Source organism: Maniola hyperantus, chromosome Z, assembly GCF_902806685.2.
Source record: "Maniola hyperantus chromosome Z, iAphHyp1.2, whole genome shotgun sequence".
Taxonomy (NCBI): domain Eukaryota; kingdom Metazoa; phylum Arthropoda; class Insecta; order Lepidoptera; family Nymphalidae; genus Maniola; species Maniola hyperantus.
This window is the reverse complement of record NC_048564.1, coordinates 17486294-17510006: the sequence shown is the minus strand read 5'-3', so window position 1 is coordinate 17510006 and position 23713 is coordinate 17486294. Positions and strand designations below refer to the sequence as shown.

Sequence of the window (23713 nt, the reverse complement as noted above, 5' to 3'; positions counted from 1 at the left end):
TCCACGCGAGCGGAGACGCGGGCGTCAGCTAGTGTTGTATAAACGAAGGTGGAGCTGTATAATGTACAATGACGACAAAGTTATACAGTACGTACGTATACTTTGTACAAATATACCTAAGTACGTACTTCATTGCACAATTACCACAAAAAATCATTTTTATAATAATTCAACTAGCTTATGCTCGCGACTTCGTCCGCGTGGACTACACACATTTCAAACCGCTATTTCACTCCCTTAGGGGTTGAATTTTCAAAAATCCTTTCTTAGCGGATGCCTACGTCATAATAGCTCTGTACGTCAAATTTCAGCCCGATCCGTCCAGTAGTTTGAGCTGTGCGTTGATAGATCAGTCAGTCAGTCAGGCAGTCAGTCAGACAGTCACCGCCTTTCCTTTTATATAATATTTAGATGAACTTAATTATATTGTTTACTCAATAAAGCTGAAACAGATTGTTTAATTTAATTACCTAAATAAAAATAGAAATGAATTAATTATATTTTAATTTAATAAAAATAAAAGCTCCTGCGGTTCATTTAACAAGTTAGTACGTAAATAACAATAAAGTAGAGACGTAAGACGAACCTTTCATTATCACGTCGTATTTATAATGCAAACAACAAGTAAGTAGGTACGCAAGGTTCGAATTTCAACTCGTACTTTGCGCCCTAGGGAGCAAAATTACCACTTTCCACTCAGATTTCAAAGGGCAAAAGGATTGTTTCCGAGCGAGTGAGATGAAAACAAATATTTAACTAGTTTTAAGAGTTCATATGATATGACGCGCACGCTGACACGGTGACACGGTGACACGGTGACACGGTGACACGGTGACACGGTGACAAGTGACAGAGCGGCGCTTGTGAGCGACGATGGCGTTCACACCCTCATCGTAGGTTGCGGCGACATTGTCACGGTGTTTGTGTGTGCAGGTGCTGTGCTTGTGGCTGGCGAGTGCCGCGATGGCGCGCGCCTCGCCCCGCGACGCCGACGAGCTGCTCGAGCGCGTGCTCGTCAACTCGGTGCTGGGGCAGCTGGAGCGCGGCCGCCAGGGGCTGCTGCAGAGGGCCAAGGCGCGGTCCCATCCCGACGCGGACTGTGATCGTTGCGAGGCACGTATGTTGCAGTCGAAACATCAGCGTCTTGTTATTGTAGCCCGAAACACGCCCACCGAGCAACTCGTGGCCTGACCTCGCGCATGAGCTGTGTCTGATTGGCGGCTTGTGGCCTGACCTCGCGCATGAGCTGTGTCTGATTGGCGGCTTGTGGCCTGACCTCGCGCATGAGCTGTGTCTGATTGGCGGCTTGTGGCCTGACCTCGCGCATGAGCTGTGTCTGATGGGCGGCTTGTGGCCTGACCTCGCGCATGAGCTGTGTCTGATTGGCGGCTTGTGGCCTGACCTCGCGCATGAGCTGTGTCTGATTGGCGGCTTGTGGCCTGACCTCGCGCATGAGCTGTGTATGATTGGCGGCTTGTGGCCTGACCTCGCGCATGAGCTGTGTCTGATTGGCGGCTTGTGGCCTGACCTCGCGCATGAGCTGTGTCTGATTGGCGGCTTGTGGCCTGACCTCGCGCATGAGCTGTGTCTGATTGGCGGCTTGTGGCCTGACCTCGCGCATGAGCTGTGTATGATTGGCGGCTTGTGGCCTGACCTCGCGCATGTGCTGTGTATGATTGGCGGCTTGTGGCCTGACCTCGCGCATGAGCTGTGTATGATTGGCGGCTTGTGGCCTGACCTCGCGCATGTGCTGTGTATGATTGGCGGCTTGTGGCCTGACCTCGCGCATGAGCTGTGTATGATTGGCGGCTTGTGGCCTGACCTCGCGCATGAGCTGTGTCTGATTGGCGGCTTGTGGCCTGACCTCGCGCATGAGCTGTGTCTGATTGGCGGCTTGTGGCCTGACCTCGCGCATGAGCTGTGTCTGATTGGCGGCTTGTGGCCTGACCTCGCGCATGAGCTGTGTCTGATTGGCGGCTTGTGGCCTGACCTCGCGCATGAGCTGTGTATGATTGGCGGCTTGTGGCCTGACCTCGCGCATGAGCTGTGTATGATTGGCGGCTTGTGGCCTGACCTCGCGCATGAGCTGTGTATGATTGGCGGCTTGTGGCCTGACCTCGCGCATGAGCTGTTGTAATATGTACGAATTGACAGTTTAAACGTAGCATGTTCATATTAGCTGTAACATAAAAATGCAACTCCTCAATATATCGAAGTAGGTTGCCTGCACATCGGATTGAAAGAGAGGTGATGCAAAATTATGTGGGTTAAGTAGTTAGGCAATACGATTAAGACAATAGTATGTAAGATTTCTTTATTGGTATTGTTAGTCCATAAGGAAGAGTAGATCATAAGCCGGCTCTCAATAAACATCTTCCACCGTTGCCGCATTTAATTATTACCATACGGCCACAACATATCTCACTGTGTCTGATTGGCGGCTTGTGGCCTGACCTCGCGCATGAGCTGTGTATGATTGGCGGCTTGTGGCCTGAGAGTAGATTTCAAATCAGTAAATAAAACGAAAAAGCCACAACGGCAGTAACACCCTTATTCGTAGAATGATATTACGAGCCTCTCCTCTTATGACACGACAGGGGCTGCCGGAGTACACGGAGTCCGTGGAGAGCTCCCGCGACCGCGGCGCGAGGCACATGGAGGCGCAGGTGAGCGAGCCCCTCCTCTTATGACACGACAGGGGCTGCCGGAGTACACGGAGTCCGTGGAGAGCTCCCGCGACCGCGGCGCGAGGCACATGGAGGCGCAGGTGAGCGAGCCCCTCCTCTTATGACACGACAGGGGCTGCCGGAGTACACGGAGTCCGTGGAGAGCTCCCGCGACCGCGGCGCGAGGCACATGGAGGCGCAGGTGAGCGAGCCCCTCCTCTTATGACACGACAGGGGCTGCCGGAGTACACGGAGTCCGTGGAGAGCTCCCGCGACCGCGGCGCGAGGCACATGGAGGCGCAGGTGAGCGAGCCCCTCCTCTTATGACACGACAGGGGCTGCCGGAGTACACGGAGTCCGTGGAGAGCTCCCGCGACCGCGGCGCGAGGCACATGGAGGCGCAGGTGAGCGAGCCCCTCCTCTTATGACACGACAGGGGCTGCCGGAGTACACGGAGTCCGTGGAGAGCTCCCGCGACCGCGGCGCGAGGCACATGGAGGCGCAGGTGAGCGAGCCCCTCCTCTTATGACACGACAGGGGCTGCCGGAGTACACGGAGTCCGTGGAGAGCTCCCGCGACCGCGGCGCGAGGCACATGGAGGCGCAGGTGAGCGAGCCCCTCCTCTTATGACACGACAGGGGCTGCCGGAGTACACGGAGTCCGTGGAGAGCTCCCGCGACCGCGGCGCGAGGCACATGGAGGCGCAGGTGAGCGAGCCCCTCCTCTTATGACACGACCGTCACGGCATATGCGCAGTTGCCGTCATTAGCATCGCAGGCTTTAATGGTGCAAGTTGCTTTCAGAAACACGACTGGATCTGCAAAGTGAACCGGACCATCCACAAGCTGAACACGGACGAGTACGAGTACCGGCCGGCGTACTACGAGGAGGTGCGCTGCGCCGTGTCCTCCGAGGACGAGAGCGCGCACCGCCACCAGGTGAGCGGCGAGCTCGACACGGACGAGTACGAGTACCGGCCGGCGTACTACGAGGAGGTGCGCTGCGCCGTGTCCTCCGAGGACGAGAGCGCGCACCGCCACCAGGTGAGCGGCGAGCTCGACACGGACGAGTACGAGTACCGGCCGGCGTACTACGAGGAGGTGCGCTGCGCCGTGTCCTCCGAGGACGAGAGCGCGCACCGCCACCAGGTGAGCGGCGAGCTCGACACGGACGAGTACGAGTACCGGCCGGCGTACTACGAGGAGGTGCGCTGCGCCGTGTCCTCCGAGGACGAGAGCGCGCACCGCCACCAGGTGAGCGGCGAGCTCGACACGGACGAGTACGAGTACCGGCCGGCGTACTACGAGGAGGTGCGCTGCGCCGTGTCCTCCGAGGACGAGAGCGCGCACCGCCACCAGGTGAGCGGCGAGCTCGACACGGACGAGTACGAGTACCGGCCGGCGTACTACGAGGAGGTGCGCTGCGCCGTGTCCTCCGAGGACGAGAGCGCGCACCGCCACCAGGTGAGCGGCGAGCTCGACACGGACGAGTACGAGTACCGGCCGGCGTACTACGAGGAGGTGCACAGTTCACCAGCAGGCCAGCAGTACACAGTTCACCAGCAGGCCAGCAGTGCACAGTTCACCAGCAGGCCAGCAGTACACAGTTCCCCAGCAGGCCAGCAGTACACAGTTCACCAGCAGGCCAGCAGTACACAGTTCCCCAGCAGGCCAGCAGTACACAGTTCACCAGCAGGCCAGCAGTACACAGTTCCCCAGCAGGCCAGCAGTACATAGTTCACCAGCAGGCCAGCAGTACACGTAAATGATCTGTGGGGCATTTCTGTTAACGTTGTGAAATCATTAATTGATATCGTTGCGCCCGAGTTAGCATTAATATTCAATACTTGTGTTGACTGTGGTGAGATTCCCGCCGGTTAAATAATTTCGTTATTGAAATCAGTTAGTAGGTACTAGCGACCCCCCTAACTTCAGACCGATATCTGTACTATCCAATTTTAGTGAAATCTTTGAAAAATTGATTAAGTAAGTAAGAAAAAAAAGATAATAAGACAATACTATCCCGTGAATATCCTTGGCGAGGTAAGGAAGGTCATTTATGTAAATGAGGAACTGAAAAGGTCCTGAAATGGAACCTTGTGGGACCCCTATTTTTACAACGGATCTGGGAGATCGCTTTCCATACGTCTACCTTTTGTATTCTATTATTTAGGTAAGAACTCATCAACTCCAATGTTGCACTACTAATTCCATAATGGTGTAATTTCGCGACCAATGTTCCATGATCCATGTTCCATGTTCCATGTTCAATGTTCCATGATCCATGTTCCATGTTCCATGTTCAATGTTCCATGTTCAATGTTCCATGATCCATGATCCATGATCCATGTTCCATGTTCCATGTTCCATGTTCAATGTTCCATGTTCAATGTTCCATGATCAACGCAGTCGAAAGCCTTGGATAAATCACAGAAAACGCCAAACGCATCACGTGATTCCTCGCAGGCTTCAAATTATATAATTAATTAACTAAGTATTTGCTTTGGCAGTTATGCTCCAGCATCGGGCTGTCGTGCGTGCAGTGGAACAAGACCATCCACCTGACCAGGCGGTGCTATACGAGGTGACGCATTTGATCTAAGTATTTGCTTTGGCAGTTATGCTCCAGCATCGGGCTGTCAAAACCTATGGGTACTTCACCAAAACCTATGGCTACTTCACCAAAACCTATGGCTACTTCACCAAAACCTATGGCTACTTCACCAAAACCTATGGGTACTTCACCAAAACCTATGGCTACTTCACCAAAACCTATGGCTACTTCACCAAAACCTATGGGTACTTCACCAAAACCTATGGGTACTTCACCAAAACCTATGGCTACTTCACCAAAACCTATGGGTACTTCACCAAAACCTATGGCTACTTCACCAAAACCTATGGCTACTTCACCAAAACCTATGGGTACTTCACCAAAACCTATGGCTACTTCACCAAAACCTATGGCTACTTCACCAAAACCTATGGCTACTTCACCAAAACCTATGGCTACTTCACCAAACCTATGGGTACTTCACCAAAACCTATGGCTACTTCACCAAAACCTATGGGTACTTCACCAAAACCTATGGCTACTTCACCAAAACCTATGGCTACTTCACCAAAACCTATGGGTACTTCACCAAAACCTATGGCTACTTCACCAAAACCTATGGGTACTTCACCAAAACCTATGGCTATTTCCTGGATGTATGAATGAGGAAACATACACAATAGTGTTATTCCACATGATGGCGCGACCGTGGCGCCTGGCGCCTGGCGCCTGGCGCCTGGCGACTGGCGGTAGTAGCGGTGTGTGACTGTGCTGTGTTCCGCAGCGAGTGCTGGGAGACCAAGACGCTGGTGGTGGCGGCGGACTGCGCGTGCATGTGGCCCGTGCACAAGTTCGGCGCCGTCTCCGCCTACCTGCACCTCGCCGTGTGAGGCGCCGCGCCACGCCACGCCACGCCACGCCACGCCACGCCACGCCACGCCACGCCACGCCGCACTACAGCTTGTACAGTTCGATGGGCGCCTCCTGCGCCGACACCAGCGACACTGTACCACTAAGTAGCTGCATGCGCGACGCCGGCTCTTAGCGACTAATTACAACAATAGTTATATTGTGTCTTTACGATACTTTACTCTATTATATAAACTATTGTATTTTTAATTTATTAAAAAAAACTATACCTATTATGATGTAGGTACCTAGGTCCTGAATTTTTTTTAAAATTTATAAATAAAATATGAGCTTTAGGTCGGCAACCCCACTTTTACCCGAGGCTACAATGTGATATCGACAGATTCTAGTGATGTAACGAATAACACATTCGTAATCCGCGAAATTGTTGAAATTCAAATGTTTTGCGAATATTAAAAAAACTGATGTAATAGTTGGTTAATAAAACAAAATCCATTAATTTCTTATGTTTTTAATGTAATAAAACAGTAGTTAACCTCGTAATCACATTATCAGTGTTCTCTATATCATTCGGTAACGCGACTGCCGCCAAGGTCATTTACACAGAAACTGAACATTCGCATTCGCCAAAATATGTCCAAAATATGACATTTCGTTACATCACTACTACTCACTCCTCACTTACCCACTACAGTAATTACATTTCGTTACATCACTACTACTCACTCCTCACTTACCCACTACAGTAATTACATTTCGTTACATCACTACTACTCACTCCTCACTTACCCACTACAGTAATTACATTTCGTTACATTCACTACTACTCACTCCTCACTACCCACTACAGTAATACATTTCGTTACATCACTACTACTCACTCCTCACTTACCCACTACAGTAATTACATTTCGTTACATCACTACTACTCACTCCTCACTTACCCCTACAGTAATTACATTTCGTTACTCACTACTACTCCCCTCCTCACTTACCCACTACAGTAATTACATTTCGTTTACATCACTACTACTCACTCCTCACTTACCCACTACAGTAATTACATTTCGTTACATCACTACTACTCACTCCTCACTTACCCACTACAGTAATTACATTTCGTTACATCACTACTACTCACTCCTCACTTACCCACTACAGTAATTACATTTCGTTACATCACTACTACTCACTCCTCACTTACCCACTACAGTAATTACATTTCGTTACATCACTACTACTCACTCCTCACTTACCCACTACAGTAATTACATTTCGTTACATCACTACTACTCACTCCTCACTTACCCACTACAGTAATTACATTTCGTTACATCACTACTACTCACTCCTCACTTACCCACTACAGTAATTACATTTCGTTACATCACTACTACTCACTCCTCACTTACCCACTACAGTAATTACATTTCGTTACATCACTACTACTCACTCCTCACTTACCCACTACAGTAATTACATTTCGTTACATCACTACTACTCACTCCTCACTTACCCACTACAGTAATTACATTTCGTTACATCACTACTACTCACTCCTCACTTACCCACTACAGTAATTACATTTCGTTACATCACTACTACTCACTCCTCACTTACCCACTACAGTAATTACATTTCGTTACATCACTACTACTCACTCCTCACTTACCCACTACAGTAATTACATTTCGTTACATCACTACTACTCACTCCTCACTTACCCACTACAGTAATTACATTTCGTTACATCACTACTACTCACTCCTCACTTACCCACTACAGTAATTACATTTATTTATTGTTGAATTTATTAATTTCAATTTAGTTTTAAGAAAAATAAGTGTTTCTAAAACGAATGCGTACTTATGTATACTTAGTTGTAAGTTGTAAGTTGTAAGTTGAACTTTACACTAAAATATAATGAAAAGCTAGTAAAATGTACCTCCCTCATACCTGTGTCGCTTGTGAAGCTATTATACTTAGTTTGCAAATAAAGCGTTGACTGAAGACAAGTGTTTTAGTTGACAGCAGCATGTCCTGCCACCACCACCACCACCACCACCTCCTCCTCCATTCCTGGAATGCTGTCAAAGGTGTGTGACAACTGCCAATCCGCACTCGGCCAGCGCGGCAGACTGCGGCCTAGACGCGGCGACGACGCGGTCGTGGGGAGGAACGTGAGACGCGTGAGGGAGCGGCGAGGCGGCGGCGGCGCGCGGCGCGCACTCTGCGGCGAGCGTGCGCGCGCGCCGGACTGCGGACTGCGGACTGCGGCCAGCTGTGTGGACTGTGGACCTGACTGTGCAGGTGAGTGCTGCTCGTTGTCAACACACGTTTGTGACAGACCACATTTTTACAATAAGTATAATATTCATAAGTGATAAATTAATAAATACATTAAAAGAAAACAAAATAATTAATACTTATTAATATTGAATGTGTAATCTATAGCAAGTGTCAAAATAAATAAGATAAAATGTTGTTAAGGATATCTATTACAAAAAAATAAAAACCGACTTCGATACACAAACATTAAAAATTGAAAAATAATTTAATTTATTACCGAATATATTATGTATACAAGAGTTAATATAGTTCCATAATAATATTTTTGGTGCCGGTGCCAATTAGCTTTAGCTGCGCGAATCGTCTAGACTTCATATTTTTATGAGACTCCACAATGGCACCTCATTGGCACCGACCCCAAAAAATATTATTATGGAACTATAATATCAACTCTTGTATACATAATATATTCGGTAATAAATTAAATTATTTTTAAATTTTTAGTGTTTGTGTATCGAAGTCGGTTTTTATTTTTTTGTAAAAAAAAATTATTTCACAATTTTTAGTGGTCCCATGGAATTATGCTATGACTGGTTAAAAATCTACTGTTTACTAAGCTATTACACTGATCGCGAGCAATTTACTCTTATCCGTTGAGGAGTTCCAGTATCTATCTTCGAAGATGTTCATCAGATCTTCACCAAATTTAAATGGGACCAACCTGGAAGTATACCCTTTCAAACAAAAAAAGAATTTTCAAAATCGGTCCAGGCGTCTTCGAGTAATCGGGAAACATACCTTAAAAAAAAAAAAAGATTCCGACGAATTGAGAACCTCCTCCTTTTTTTGAAGTCGGTTAAAAAAGCCTAAAACAATAGAGGAAGAGAGAGCCAGCGCGTGCCAGACCTTCATTATTTTATAAAAGCTGCAAGTTTCTCTGCGTATTGTCCCCAACACTGGGAGGAGCGTTTGTTAGGATCGTGGGGGCTTTGGGAGATAACATGTAGTAAAGGTGTATAAAATCTTACGTCAAAGCATAGTCTCATTTTTTAATATTTTCTTCGGAATAGTGTTGGAAATCCCGTCATGCATTACCACTTGCCAGACACTTAGTGTCGTGGCAACCCCCTGCCAGACACTTAGTGTCGTGGCAACCCCCTGCCAGACACTTAGTGTCGTGGCAACCCCCTGCCAGACACTTAGTGTCGTGGCAACCCCCTGCCAGACACTTAGTGTCGTGGCAACCCCCTGCCAGACACTTAGTGTCGTGGCAACCCCCTGCCAGACACTTAGTGTCGTGGCAACCCCCTGCCAGACACTTAGTGTCGTGGCAACCCCCTGCCAGACACTTAGTGTCGTGGCAACCCCCTGCCAGACACTTAGTGTCGTGGCAACCCCCTGCCAGACACTTAGTGTCGTGGCAACCCCCTGCCAGACACTTAGTGTCGTGGCAACCCCCTGCCAGACACTTAGTGTCGTGGCAACCCCCTGCCAGACACTTAGTGTCGTGGCAACCCCCTGCCAGACACTTAGTGTCGTGGCAACCCCCTGCCAGACACTTAGTGTCGTGGCAACCCCCTGCCAGACACTTAGTGTCGTGGCAACCCCCTGCCAGACACTTAGTGTCGTGGCAACCCCCTGCCAGACACTTAGTGTCGTGGCAACCCCCTGCCAGACACTTAGTGTCGTGGCAACCCCCTGCCAGACACTTAGTGTCGTGGCAACCCCCTGCCAGACACTTAGTGTCGTGGCAACCCCCAGTTGCCATGACAACTAATAATAATGTAAACTTTATTGTCAGACATTACATCCATATTTACAATAATAATTTTAGATTCGGATGTAATTATTGAATACAAAATCTAGGAAGATTTTGTATTGAATAGAATATAAGAGGACTTATGGTGCACCGGTACTGCATGTGTACCTAGACGTACCTAGACGTACCTCGACGTACCTCGACGTACCTAGACGTACCTCGACGTACCTCGACGTACCTAGACGTACCTAGACGTACCTAGACGTACCTAGACGTACCTAGACGTACGTAGGCCCACCCAGTGCCTCATAATGGATTAGCAAATGTTTCCGAGAGACTTTCAGAATGGCATCGGAGGCTGCGCGCATTGTACGCCTCACTGATGCTGCTCTTGTCCTCAACATCAAACAAAGCCCCCACAGACGTTGTTCCCCGCGCCGTGCCGAGAGAAACTTTCAGCTTTATACAATAACCAAGCTCTAGCACGCGCTGGCTCTTAGTCCATAATAAATTAAGTCCGAACATTGGACTAATTTCGTAGCCGGTGACGAAACATCGATTAGCAAACAGCAACATGGACGGAACCCCATTTTGTATATTTTGTATATTTCGTAGCCGGTGACAAAACATCGATTAGCAAACAGCAACATGGACGGAACCCCATTTTGTATATTTTGTATATTTCGTAGCCGGTGACGAAACATCGATTAGCAAACAGCAACATGGACGGAACCACATTTTGTATATTTTGAGAACACAAAGCAAAACAAAATATAATTTTAAGAGGTGCATTACTTTCAATAAATGAAGACTTTATGAAATAATTTATTACTTACTAGTGAAATATATATATATATATATATATATAAAAAAATCTGGTTTCTCATGAGATCTGAAATTTTGCAAAAGGCCTCACTAACATACTCACTCAGTCTCCACTTAAGGCACACAACCCAGAATACCTAAATGCCAATTTTCATATTATCTCTAACTTCTAAAACATAGGATTTTCATATTAATTTTCAAACCCCATTTCACCCCCTTAGGGGGAGGCATTCTAATCTGATACCTACCCCTTAGAAAGAACCTACGTTTCAAATTTCAAGTAAAAATAACAATAGTTAAAACTATTCTATAAAAACTTTTCCCCCCTATTTTATCACCCTTAAGGGGGGAATTTCCCAAATTGACTTTTACAGATTTTTATTATTTAAAGCTAACAACCTAAAAGTCGATTTTCACGTCTCTAACTTCAAAAACATAGGACTTTCATACAACCTTATACCCCCCCCCCCCCTTTCACACCCTTAGGGGGGGAATTTTTCAAAACCGTTTCTTAGCTGATACCTACGTCCTAGAAAGAACCTACCTTCCAAATTTCAAGTTTGTAGGCTTAATAGTTCCTGAGATTTCGTGATTAGTCAGTCAGTGAGTGAGTGAGTGAGTGAGTGAGTGAGTGGTATTTCGCTTTTATATATTTAGATATACAGCTTACTGGTCAAGATGTCCGCCTCGTATTCGGGAAGTCCGGGATTCGATCCTGTGTCTGTCCAAGTTTTCATTTTGTGGTATAGAGCAACTACTACAAGTATAATATGTATCACTCGCTGTATAACGGTGAACGACGACATCCATAATGGAATTCTCCATAATGTTCTCGAACATGTGTGAAGTCTGCCTTCCGCACTTGGCTAACGTGGCGGCCTATGGCCTGAATCCTTCTCATAGTCAGAGGAGACCCGTACTCAGTAGTGAGCCGGCGATGGGTCGATCGAATATTAAAAGGCCAGAAATTTTATTCAAATCTTACGCAAATACAACAATGCGTAAAAGTAAATAAAATATTACTTAAATGGCCTACTTACCACTAAAACTATTTGGCCATCGAGGCCACTTCGCGCCGGAGTCTAGCACTTGCCCCACTTGCTCCACTTGCTCCACTTGCTCCACTTGCTCCACTTGCTCCACTTGCTCCACTTGCTCCACTTTCTCCACTTGCTCCACTTGCTCCACTTGCTCCACTTGCTCCACTATGTCTCGCAGTTTGTTCGTTACCTATGCGTTCGCGCATCGTTTATCCGATCGAGTAGAAACTTTGTCAAGTTGTTGTCGGCACTTGGCGCTCGCTTGGAGGCTTCTATCATCAAACATAGTTTACATTGTTAGCATAGTCAGTTGCGATGGGGAGATATGTATACCGCCGCACAGCCAGTCGACACACACGGCACAAGTTTCCTAATATTTTTTTATATTGATATACCTACGCATAAAATGCCGACACCTTCTCTTGCATATCAATTAGTTTGAAATCCGTTAGCCGTTAGTCGGCTCAGCACGAAAGTTAATTTAAAAAGAACCAGTTTTCTTAATGGACTGAGAGCCGACGCGTGCCACACCTCCGTTATTTTATAAACGCTGTAAGTTCCTCTGCGTGTTGTCTCCGACACGCGACACGGGGAGGAACTTCGGGAGGTGACCGGTAGGCGGTAATAAACGTGTAAACAAAATGAACGTCAACATTTCATGTCAATTTTTTATATTTTGTTCAGAACAATATTAAATATCTCATGTTCGCATCGTACAAAGCTGCATGCATCATGCACAGTTCACAGTGATCACCGAAGTCGCCGAAGCGCACGAGCACAAGCCACCTGCTCGACGTCACAGAGACACTGACGACACTAAACGCTGTGGAGTTGTTGTGTAGTGTATAGTGTGTAGTGCACGTGATAGTGCGCGTAGTGCAAGTGCGGAGAGCACACGTGAGCGCGGCGTGTCTCAGGTTGAGATCTATAGAGCGCACTTTGACTCTGTTCAAACTTAAGATTGAGTTAAAACGAGACAGATTTGTGTGAGAAATATAGCTCTGTCTCGTTTTAACTCTGTCTTAAGTCTAAGCAAAGTCAAAGTGCGCTCTATAGATCTCACCCTCAGACCAAGGAACACTAACATGCGGAATTACTTATTACTCATAAATTAGGCTACATCTTAATACAATTGAGTAGCTAAGTGGCACTCGACAGTAAGGGAAAAACAAATAAATCATACATTGCCAGTCACCAAGTGTCGTGGCAACTGGCAACCTCCTGCAGATGCCCGGCGGCTCCCGAAGCCACCATGCTCCAAGCCTCATAGTCGCTGATCGTTCCTCCAGTGTCAGCGCCCACACGCTACACCACCGTCGACCCGAGTTGTCGGGCGACTGGGCGACCAAGTTGTCGAGCGACTGGTCAGCCTAGTTGTCTGGTAACTGGCTGACCGAGTTGTCGGGCGACTGGTCAGCCGAGTTGTCGGGCGACTGGGCGACCAAGTTGTCGAGCGACTGGTCAGCCGAGTTGTCGGGCGACTGGGCGACCAAGTTGTCGAGCGACTGGTCAGCCTAGTTGTCTGGTGACTGGCTGACCGAGTTGTCGGGCGACTGGTCAGCCGAGTTGTCGGGCGACTGGGCGACCAAGTTGTCGAGCGACTGGTCAGCCGAGTTGTCGGGCGACTGGGCGACCAAGTTGTCGAGCGACTGGTCAGCCGAGTTGACGGGCGACTGGGCGACCAAGTTGTCGAGCGACTGGTCAGCCGAGTTGTCGGGCGACTGGGCGACCAAGTTGTCGAGCGACTGGTCAGCCGAGTTGACGGGCGACTGGGCGACCAAGTTGTCGAGCGACTGGTCAGCCGAGTTGTCGGGCGACTGGGCGACCAAGTTGTCGAGCGACTGGTCAGCCTAGTTGTCTGGTGACTGGCTGACCGAGTTGTCGGGCGACTGGTCAGCCGAGTTGTCGGGCGACTGGGCGACCAAGTTGTCGAGCGACTGGTCAGCCGAGTTGTCGGGCGACTGGGCGACCAAGTTGTCGAGCGACTGGTCAGCCGAGTTGTCGGGCGACTGGGCGACCAAGTTGTCGAGCGACTGGTCAGCCGAGTTGTCGGGCGACTGGGCGACCAAGTTGTCGAGCGACTGGTCAGCCGAGTTGACGGGCGACTGGGCGACCAAGTTGTCGAGCGACTGGTCAGCCGAGTTGTCGGGCGACTGGGCGACCAAGTTGTCGAGCGACTGGTCAGCCGAGTTGTCGGGCGACTGGGCGACCAAGTTGTCGAGCGACTGGTCAGCCGAGTTGTCTGGTGACTGGCTGACCGAGTTGTCGGGCGACTGGTCAGCCGAGTTGTCGGGCGACTGGTCGGCGTTCCGTAATCTCAGATGTAGATCGTAGTTATAAACAACCACTTCACTGCGTTGATTATTGCTACAGCCAGCTACTGGCTACTGGGTACTGGGTACTGGGTACTGGGTACTGGGTAGTGGGTACTGGGTAGTGGGTACTGGGTAGTGGGTACTGGGTAGTGGGTACTGGGTAGTGGGTACTGGGTAGTGGGTACTGTGTAGACAGGTAGCTAGCTAGTGTGGAATTTGACCATTGAATTTGATAGTAAGATATGTACATCTGCAACTAAAAGGCGTGAGTGGATTTTTTTTGTTTTAAAATAGAAAAATTGAAAGCGAAAGGGAAATGAGCGGCCACGGGCCACGGGCCACGGGCCACGGGCCACGACAAACTTTTGCTTTATTAATGTACCATTTAAATGAGAGAAATGTGAGATGAAATCCTTATCCACATCTACTAATATAATAAACGAGAAATTGTGTCTGTCTGTTTGTCTATTCGTTGTCCACCTTTGTTCCCGGCCCATCTTCTGGAGTGGAGAGATTGCTTGTATTGAGATATGTTGTGGTCACACCTCTGTTATCTTCCAAACGTATTGCCGGCCGCTCCCCTAGCGCCCACGAGTGTACCACACAGCTCTGTTACCTTCCACACATCAGTAACTATGTAGCAGGTGAACGCGCCTCGCCCAGCAGCTGAGATCGCGAGCGAGGCGAGCTGGCGAACTGTTCTTTCAAAGTCAAAGTCAAAAGTCAAAGTTAAAACGTTTATTCAAAGTAGGTAAAAAATACGCTTTTTGATAGTCGGTTTGCATTTGTAAGATGATTTTATAAAATCAAAGTATTTAGAGCATTCTTTTTAATTGTTACATAATAAACCGTCGCATCGCGGCGAACGTTTACATTGTAGCCGCTAGTCGAACGTAGCAAGTCGCACGTCGCAAGTCGCAAGTCGCAAGTCGCAAGTCGCAAGTCGCAAGTCGCAAGTCGCAACGATATCCTTCACACTTGTGGAAACACGACTGGTTGCGATACGCGAACACTTCACGGCAATAAAATGCTTTGTAACAGTTTATTGCCGAATCGAATTTCCTCATCAGGTACCTGACGAATGTACGCCAACTACACACAGCAACTTCACATTTATCTTGAATAAAATTAAAATTTTCTCAACGAAACTACACTTACGTACATAATTGAAGTAACAAATACATGCTAATTAGCTAATTACCTAATCTGATAACTTTCACAAGTAGCATATTTAATTTCGTCGAAACTTGGCTATCATTCGAACGGTTGAATATTAACGCTTCGTTCAAAATTCTATTCGGCAAAAGTGGCGAGAATGTCGAATGGGCCGCCGTCGCTTCGTCGTCCCTTCGTTCAGCTTCAGCTACTCGACGTGCGCTTCGCTGTAGATGTCTAGGCCCCCAAGCCCCCTAGGCTTCGTAGCAGGCTCGCTGGGATATTCCCTTTGTTGATTGCGCCGCTCGGGCAGCACTTGTGTTGTGTTGTGTTGTGTTGTGTTGTGTTGTGTTGTGTTGTGTTGTGGTTGCTCTGTGACAGTGCAAGAGACTGAGGCAAGGGCAGACAGACAATCACTTCGATATATTTGCATTCGTATCTGGGCCGATTACGAAACGACGTACCACCAAAAATGAGTAAACTATGCCGCGTCGACGGACGGACGGACGGTTGTGACAACGTCATAGCGAGATCCAGTTAGGGCTGTCGCCGACTCCATGACGGCACATCGCCGTGACGATGTTCTGCAGGTTCGCCTCGCCTCAGCACGTGTCGGTTGTTACAGAAATGGCGGGCGAGATATCGGTGAGAGAGTTCTACCGCGGCAGAAGCGTGCTGGTGTACAATGTGACGATGTTCTGCAGGTTCGCCTCGCCTCAGCACGTGTCGGTTGTTACAGAAATGGCGGGCGAGATATCGGTGAGAGAGTTCTACCGCGGCAGAAGCGTGCTGGTGTACAATGTGACGATGTTCTGCAGGTTCGCCTCGCCTCAGCACGTGTCGGTTGTTACAGAAATGGCGGGCGAGATATCGGTGAGAGAGTTCTACCGCGGCAGAAGCGTGCTGGTGTACAATGTGACGATGTTCTGCAGGTTCGCCTCGCCTCAGCACGTGTCGGTTGTTACAGAAATGGCGGGCGAGATATCGGTGAGAGAGTTCTACCGCGGCAGAAGCGTGCTGGTGTACAATGTGACGATGTTCTGCAGGTTCGCCTCGCCTCAGCACGTGTCGGTTGTTACAGAAATGGCGGGCGAGATATCGGTGAGAGAGTTCTACCGCGGCAGAAGCGTGCTGGTGTACAATGTGACGATGTTCTGCAGGTTCGCCTCGCCTCAGCACGTGTCGGTTGTTACAGAAATGGCGGGCGAGATATCGGTGAGAGAGTTCTACCGCGGCAGAAGCGTGCTGGTGTACAATGTGACGATGTTCTGCAGGTTCGCCTCGCCTCAGCACGTGTCGGTTGTTACAGAAATGGCGGGCGAGATATCGGTGAGAGAGTTCTACCGCGGCAGAAGCGTGCTGGTGACCGGCGGCACGGGCTTCATGGGCAAAGTGCTGCTGGAGAAGCTGCTGTACAGCGTGCCCGACGTGCGCCGCGTGTACGTGCTCGTGCGGCCCAAGAGGGGCAAGTCGGTCAGCCAGCGCCTCGACGACATGCGGCGCGAGCCGGTGAGTAAATATGATTTTCGTTTTACTCATAATCATTTTTAGGCCCACTTGGAGAGAGCTACGCTAGGAGTTTCTCTACGTGATCAAATCAGACATGAGAATGTACAGGAGCAGTGTGTAGGCTCGACCGTACCAAAGGGAGATCTCCCACCGAGCGGTTGGTTGTGCTCGGTGGCGCCAGCTGGGCCGACGCGTTGTGTCTTGAAACTTCTATATGTAGTCCAGATTGCAGAAAACTCCGCTAGTGCGAGTACTGTTACCACTAGGTGGACTACATCCGGCGAGTCGCAGGGAGCTGCTGGATGGCGGCGGCGCAACACCGTGGCGTGTGGAAGTCCCTACAAGAGACCTATGTCCACCAGTGGACGTCTGTCGGTTGACGATGATGATGACGTCATATATCCATACACACATTACATGTAAACTCTTCTCTTGTCTTCTCTTACAGCTCTTCGACCGTTTGAGAAAAGAAAATCCGTCAGCATTAGAGAAAATCTCGCCCCTCCAGGGCGACGTGCTGTCCGACAACCTGGGGCTGTCCGACAGAGAGCTGGAGCGTCTGTCCGACGAGGTGTCGGTGGTGTTCCACTTGGCGGCCACTCTGCGGCTGGAGGCGCCCCTGCGCGCCAACGTTGACATGAACACGGGCGGCACGCGGCGCACGCTGCGCGTGGCGCGCCGTCTGCGCCACCTGCGCGCCTTCCTGCACCTGTCCACCGCCTTCTGCTATCCGGACTACAAGCTTCTAGAGGAGAGAGTGAGTACATCGGGACAATAGCTAGCCGTGGACGTTGCGTGATGATGCCCAGCGCGATGATGATGGGCAACACTGCCGGACGTGCGCGGTGACGCGGCGGTACGTGATGTCGGTGTGACTAGCACCTGCGCCCACTAGGGCGAGCGGGTCGCTATCAGCGAGAGAGCACGTGACGAGAGGGGCCGCCATGTGTGTGTTGCAGACGCACGCGCCGCCCGTGCAGCCCGCGGAGGTGCTGCGCCTGCTGGAGTGGCTGGACGACGCGCAGCTCGCGCTGCTCACGCCGTCGCTGCTGGGCCCGCACCCCAACTGCTACACGTTCTCCAAGAGGCTGGCCGAGAGCGTGGTGGAGGAGGAGTACGAGCACTTGCCTGCCGTCATCGTGCGCCCGAGTATAGGTACCGCTCGCTGGACCGTATGAGATACTCGTCGCGGCGGTACACTCATCGCGCTCTCGTGTTGCAGTGTGCCCGGCGCACGAGGAGCCCGTGCCGGGCTGGGTGGACAACCTGAACGGGCCCATCGGGCTGATGCTCGGCGCGGGCAAGGGCGTCATCCGCACCATGCTGTGCGACGGCTCCCTCGTCGCGCAAGTCGTGCCGGTGGACACGGCCATCAACGCCGTGCTAGTCATCGCTGCCATCGAAGGCTCCAGGACTGACAAGTATGTATCCGATGCTATGGCAGGTCCTTGCCAACTCGCATTCCCAAGCGGGAGGCTCCCTGGGTTGGGCGACAGCACAGACGCCTCACAGGCGGGAGGCTCCCCGGGGTGGGCGACAGCACAGACGCCTCACAGACGGGAGGCTCCCCGGACTGGGCGACAGCGCAGACGCCTCACAGGCGGGAGGCTCCCTGGGTTAGGCGTCAGCGCAGACGCCTCACAGACGGGAGGCTCCCGGACTGGGCGTGGTGGTCACGAGGTGGTGTTGCAGGGCGGAAGAGATCCCCGTGTACAACGTGAACGTGGGGCACCAGCAGGCGACCTCGTGGGGCGAGGTGCTGCAGCTCGGCAAGGACTACGGCCGCAAGTACCCGCTCGCGTGGCCGCTGTGGTACCCCGGCGGCGACATCACCACCAACGCGGCGCTGCACGAGGCGCGGCGGCTCTGCTGCCACCTGCTGCCGGCCTACTGCATCGACCTGCTGCTGCTGCTGCTGGGCCAGAAACGTTTGTGAGTCACTTGTTGTAGCCCCGAGGCCTGAAAGACTGAATGAATAGCTAGTTGATCCGCCTCGGCTTTACTCGGGTGCGAAAGTTTACATACAGGACGCGGCAAAAAGTAATGTACAATCGGCCTTTAGAAGGAGATACCAGATTTGTAGAGCATTGTCTCTGTCGTTGAGATCGACAAAACGTCACATAGGTACGAGTGACTGAGACGAAGCTCTACAAAGCCGAATGTACATAAGTTTCTACCGCGTCCTGTATAATGAGTTTCGTCGTGAATTATTCTGAACGATAATGAAAGCCGTAACAATTGAATCAGGTTCACATGTTTTGGTACAATTTTCTTATTTTTTCTGTTACTTACATAGGAAGGAATGAAAATGTTAATTATGTTATGTGCATTATCCATATCCATGCTAATATTTTAAATGCGAAAGTGTGTCTGTCTGTCTGTCTGCTAGCTTTTCACGGCTCAACCGTTCAACCGATTTTGACGAAATTTGGTACAGAGATGGCTTCTATCGCGGGGAAGGACATAGGCTACTTTTTATCCCGGAAAATTAAAGAGTTCCCATAGGATTTTTAAAAACCTAAATCCACGCGGACGAAGTCGCGGGCATCCTCTAGTTAATGACTAAAAGTTAATGTTTAATGAAACTATTACACACTGAAACTATGAGACATAGTTATTAGTGCAAGTGTAGCCAACATCCAGTTGCACTGCACATCAGTTGTGACGCACACGTGCTGCAACACTACACGTAGCTCCTGCTGACGTTGTTGCAGCATGGTGCGCGTCCAAGAGCGAATCAGCCGAGGTCTGCAAGTGCTGCAGTACTTCACGACGCGGCCGTGGCACTTCACCTGCGCCAAGTTCGACGCGCTCCCGGCGCGGCTGCACGCGCACGAGCGCGGCGCGTTCAGCACGGACCTGACGCGCGCCGACCGCGCGCTGTACGTGCGGCGCTGCGTGGAGGGCGGCCGCCGCTACTGCCTGCGGGAGGACCCCGCCGGCGTGCCGCTCAACAGGGCCTACCACTGCTTGTGAGTTGCGACACTATATACACAGTAGAAACTAGATGGCGTTGTTCAATCGATAACATTTCATGACGTAGTCCCGAACAAATGTACCGCCGACAGTACTCGCACTAGCGGAGTTTTCTGCAATCTGAACTATAATATGTAGAAGTTTCAAGATACAACCGTCGGCCCAGCTGGCGCCACCGAGCACAACCAACCACTCGGTGGGAGATCTCCCTTTGGTACGGTCGAGCCTGCACAGTACACACCGCTCCCGTACAAGGTGGTTATAACCTAACAGTTGGTTTTCTCAATTTTCATATCGTTTATATTATGAAACGAATGCTCGGCGTCTAGCTAGTAGCTAGTAGCTAGTAGCGAGTAGCTAGTACACGCCGAGCAGCTCGCCAAGTGATATGTATCACACTTGTAGATGTTCCTCCCACGCGGGGCTGAGTCCATCGACTTCAATTGTGCTGTTAAGTTGAAAAAACCAACAAAATCAGTCGGTAAAGTTACAAAAATAAGTAGTTAAGTAAGTAGCCGAGTGCTATCAGCTATAGTTAAGTAAGTAGCCGAGTGCTATCAGCTATAGGGAATATACATAGCTTTCTTCTTTTTCTTCTTCTTCGCTCTGGGCTGGTTTCCGCACTTAAACGTCTCCGTCTGTTGTGCGTGCATTGCCCCTCCCCACTGAAGTCTTCACTCCAGCCATCCAAGCTCACTCCAGAAGCCGAGTAGACCGCCCAGGTTGCCGAGGGCTTCATGGAATGAGGTCGGGGAACCCAAATGGCGTTCGCGTTGTTCTGCTACGCCCGTGCACTCTAGGACCACGTGCGTCGGTGTTTCGTCGACCTCCATGCAAGCCCTGCACAAAGGACTGTCGGTGACACCTATAACGAAAAGGTGTTTGTTTAGTGGGCTATGCCCTGTTATGAGTCCCACCACCTTTCTAAGTTTACCTCTGTCCAGGCGGAGTAGTTTGTTAGTTTGCCGTTTGTCTATGTTGGGGAAAGCCTCTTTGGCTTGCCTGCAGTCTGTTGTGTTTGCCCATAGTTGGGAATGCTCTTTTAGTGTTAGTTCATGCAACCAGGTTTTATACTCACTGAAGGGTATGGGAACAATAGGTTCTGGCCCGATCACCTTCAATGTCGTAGCCTTTCGTGCTAGTGCGTCGGCCGCCTCGTTTCCCTGGTCTCCATCATGTCCTTTGACCCACCTTAGGGTGATGTCGTTTGACATGGCGAGTGTTTCCAGAGTCTTGTGGCAGTCTTGTATAAGTTGTGAGGTCGTCGAGAATCTAGCCAAGGCTTTAAGAGCAGCTTGGCTATCAGAGTTAATGTTAATTTTAAAGTTTGTTACCTGTCGATTGGCCACGGCTATAGCCGCGGTCATAATGCTCACACACTCTGCTTGGAAGACAGAGTTGTCCTTACCGAGTGCGTGACTTATTCTCATGTTTAGTTCTTGGCAGTAGGCTCCAGCTCCTGTGCCCGTTTTCCGTTGTGGATCCGTCGGTGTACACTTCTATTGTGTCTTGTGCTGGCTTCGGATCTAAGTCTTCTCTGAGTTTATCTTGTTTTTGTCTCAGTATGTGTTGTTTTTCGGTTTCTGTCGCATTTCCACTGCAAACGTGGTCTTTGTTTATGCTTTGCCCTAGAATTTTAGTGTGCATTGTGTTTTTGTTCTTTCCAATGCCCTGAGGTTTTCAGTCTCAGGGCTGCGAGTGTTGCTTCTTCTTTGATGTGTATGTGTAGGGACGGAATGCCCATATGACTTCTAACGCTGCTGTTGGTGTGGTACTCATGCAGGCCGGTAATGGCGAGGCATGCTTGTCGTTGAAATTTCTGTAGTTCTTGCTGGACGGTAGTAAGGAGAGTTCTTGGCCACCATACAAGTGCAGCATATGTTAGTGAACATCTTACTACCGATAGGTATAACCATTTCAGTATCTTTGGTTTTAGCCCCCATTTTTCCCTAGCATGCGTTTGCATTGGTTTAGTATTGCTAGTGATTTTTTGGTTTTATCTCTGTATGCCTTTTCCAGCTGAGTTTGCTGTCCAGTGTCACACCGAGATATTTTACCTCTGCGGACAGTTCAAGGCTTGTGTTAAACAAAGTTGGTGGTTTGGTTAGTTCAATTTTCCTTTTGTTGGTAAACAGTATCATCTCTGTTTTCTCGGATTTACTGTAAGTTCGTTTTCATTGCACCATCTTTCTATTAAGCGCAAAGCTCGTTGCATGACTTCGTATAATGTGTTTTTCTAGCTTGCCACTGATTAGATGTGAGATCATCTGCATAACCAATGGTATAGAACCCACTTTTGTTTAGTTTGGTTATCAGGTCGTCAACTACAAGGTCCATAGTATTGGTGACAGGACACCTCCTTGAGGACAGCCTCTCGCCACTATGCCTTTTGTGACCTCCGTTGATGTCTAGTTGTATGATTCTCTGTTCTACTTAAAGCTCTTATCCAGCTGCGTATGGTTTTTGAACGCCTTGTATCTTCCCAAGGCTTTGTCTATGCTATCGAAAGTGTTTTATCAAAGGCTCCTTCAATGTCTATGAACACGCCTAGTGTCGTAATTTGTTTCGAGGTCATTTCGATTTGGTAACAACAGAATGAAGTGCTGTTTCTGTTGATTTGCCCGTACTGTAAGCGTGTTGATGTGAGTGTAAAGGTAGATGTTTTAAGGTTCTGTCCCTGAGGGACCTGTCGACAAGTCTTTCGAGCGTTTTTAGTAGGAAAGATGTAAGCTGATTGGTCTGAAGGACTTCGGCAATGTGTAGTCACTCCTTCCAGGTTTTGGTAGGAAGACCACTTTCACTTCTCTCCAGGCCATTGGTATGTATTTGTATGCTATGCAGGCCTTGTAATTATTTCCAGCCATGGTGTCAGTTGAAGTTTTCCCCATTGTAAAAGTGCTGGGAAAATGGTGTCGGTCCCTCCTGTTTTGAAAGGGTGGAAGGTGTCAATAGCCCAGCTGATTCTATCTCGCGTGACTATGTTGTTGGCAAAGTCCCAATCCTCTTCTATTGGATGGTGACCAAGGGTGCTTCCCCAGTCTGTTGAATCTACTAGCTACATACATAGCTTTTTTAGATAATTAATTCACTTTTGAATACGTTATAATTATATAATAGTATCTAAATTAAAACTTATCAAAATAAAATGGTTCGTCATCTCAAGTATTTCATTTAGACCAAAATTGCCCTTTGTATAATTTCATTCAGAATAATATATTTAGAGATACTTGTCACGAAGTTAAAATAAAATGGCAAATGGCGATCGACAGCCGTGCAATGTGCGTGCGGCGCGATTACGTCACAGGACGACTGCGGGGCAGGAGCGGAGGAGGCGGGAGGGGCGCGAGGGGTGGCAACGGATCGACAGCCGCTGCATGTGCGTGCGGCGCGATTACGTCACAGGACGACTGCGGGGCAGGGAGCGGAGGAGGGCGGGGAGGGTGCGCGAGGGGTGCAACGGACTCGACAGCCGTGCAATTGCGGCGTGCCGCGCACGATTGACGTCACAGGACGACTGCGGGGCAGGAGCGGAGGAGGGCGGGGGAGGGGCGCGAGGGGTGCAACGGATCGACAGCCGTGCAATGTGCGTGCGGCGCGATTACGTCACAGGACGACTGCGGGGCAGGAGCGGAGGAGGCGGGGAGGGGCGCGAGGGGTGCAACGGATCGACAGCCGTGCAATGTGCGTGCGGCGCGATTACGTCACAGGACGACTGCGGGGCAGGAGCGGAGGAGGCGGGGAGGGGCGCGAGGGGTG

General features: G+C 49.8%; 2 protein-coding genes across 3 annotated transcripts in view; both read left to right on the top strand.

Moving 5' to 3' along the window:
• The window catches only part of LOC138404531 (uncharacterized), a 30412-nt gene extending 23984 nt beyond the window's left edge, over window positions 1-6428 (top strand). Inside the window, exons 2-6 of the mRNA XM_069508781.1 lie at window positions 934-1113; window positions 2598-2666; window positions 3470-3604; window positions 5176-5249; window positions 6004-6428. Coding sequence (XP_069364882.1) covers window positions 964-1113; window positions 2598-2666; window positions 3470-3604; window positions 5176-5249; window positions 6004-6109 — 534 coding nt within the window. The 5' untranslated portion in view covers window positions 934-963 and the 3' untranslated portion in view covers window positions 6110-6428. The remainder of the gene's footprint in view (window positions 1-933; window positions 1114-2597; window positions 2667-3469; window positions 3605-5175; window positions 5250-6003) is intronic.
• Window positions 6429-8310: 1882 nt separating this feature from the next.
• LOC117995293 (putative fatty acyl-CoA reductase CG5065) lies at window positions 8311-20200 on the top strand. 2 transcript variants are annotated; one of them, XM_069508665.1, is made up of 7 exons: window positions 8311-8399; window positions 16098-16981; window positions 17430-17738; window positions 17941-18136; window positions 18204-18402; window positions 18674-18913; window positions 19696-20200. In XM_069508665.1, the coding sequence occupies exons 2-7, from the start codon at window positions 16100-16102 to the stop codon at window positions 19955-19957; spliced, it is 2088 nt and encodes a 695-aa protein (XP_069364766.1). In that variant the 5' UTR covers window positions 8311-8399; window positions 16098-16099; the 3' UTR covers window positions 19958-20200. The 2 variants fall into 2 exon arrangements, with proteins under 2 accessions (XP_069364766.1, XP_034839173.1); XM_034983282.2 differs by having other exon boundaries at window positions 8316-8399; window positions 16782-16981.
• The last annotated feature ends 3513 nt before the right edge of the window (window positions 20201-23713 follow it).

Bases quoted from the DNA above. Each gene is read 5' to 3' on its own strand.
- LOC117995293 (XM_069508665.1), top strand. From the start codon at position 16,100: ATGGCGGGCGAGATATCGGTGAGAGAGTTCTACCGCGGCAGAAGCGTG. The intron at 16,982-17,429 runs GTGAGTAAATAT...CTTCTCTTACAG, and splicing joins ACGACATGCGGCGCGAGCCG to CTCTTCGACCGTTTGAGAAA. The intron at 18,137-18,203 runs GTACCGCTCGCT...CTCGTGTTGCAG, and splicing joins CATCGTGCGCCCGAGTATAG to TGTGCCCGGCGCACGAGGAG.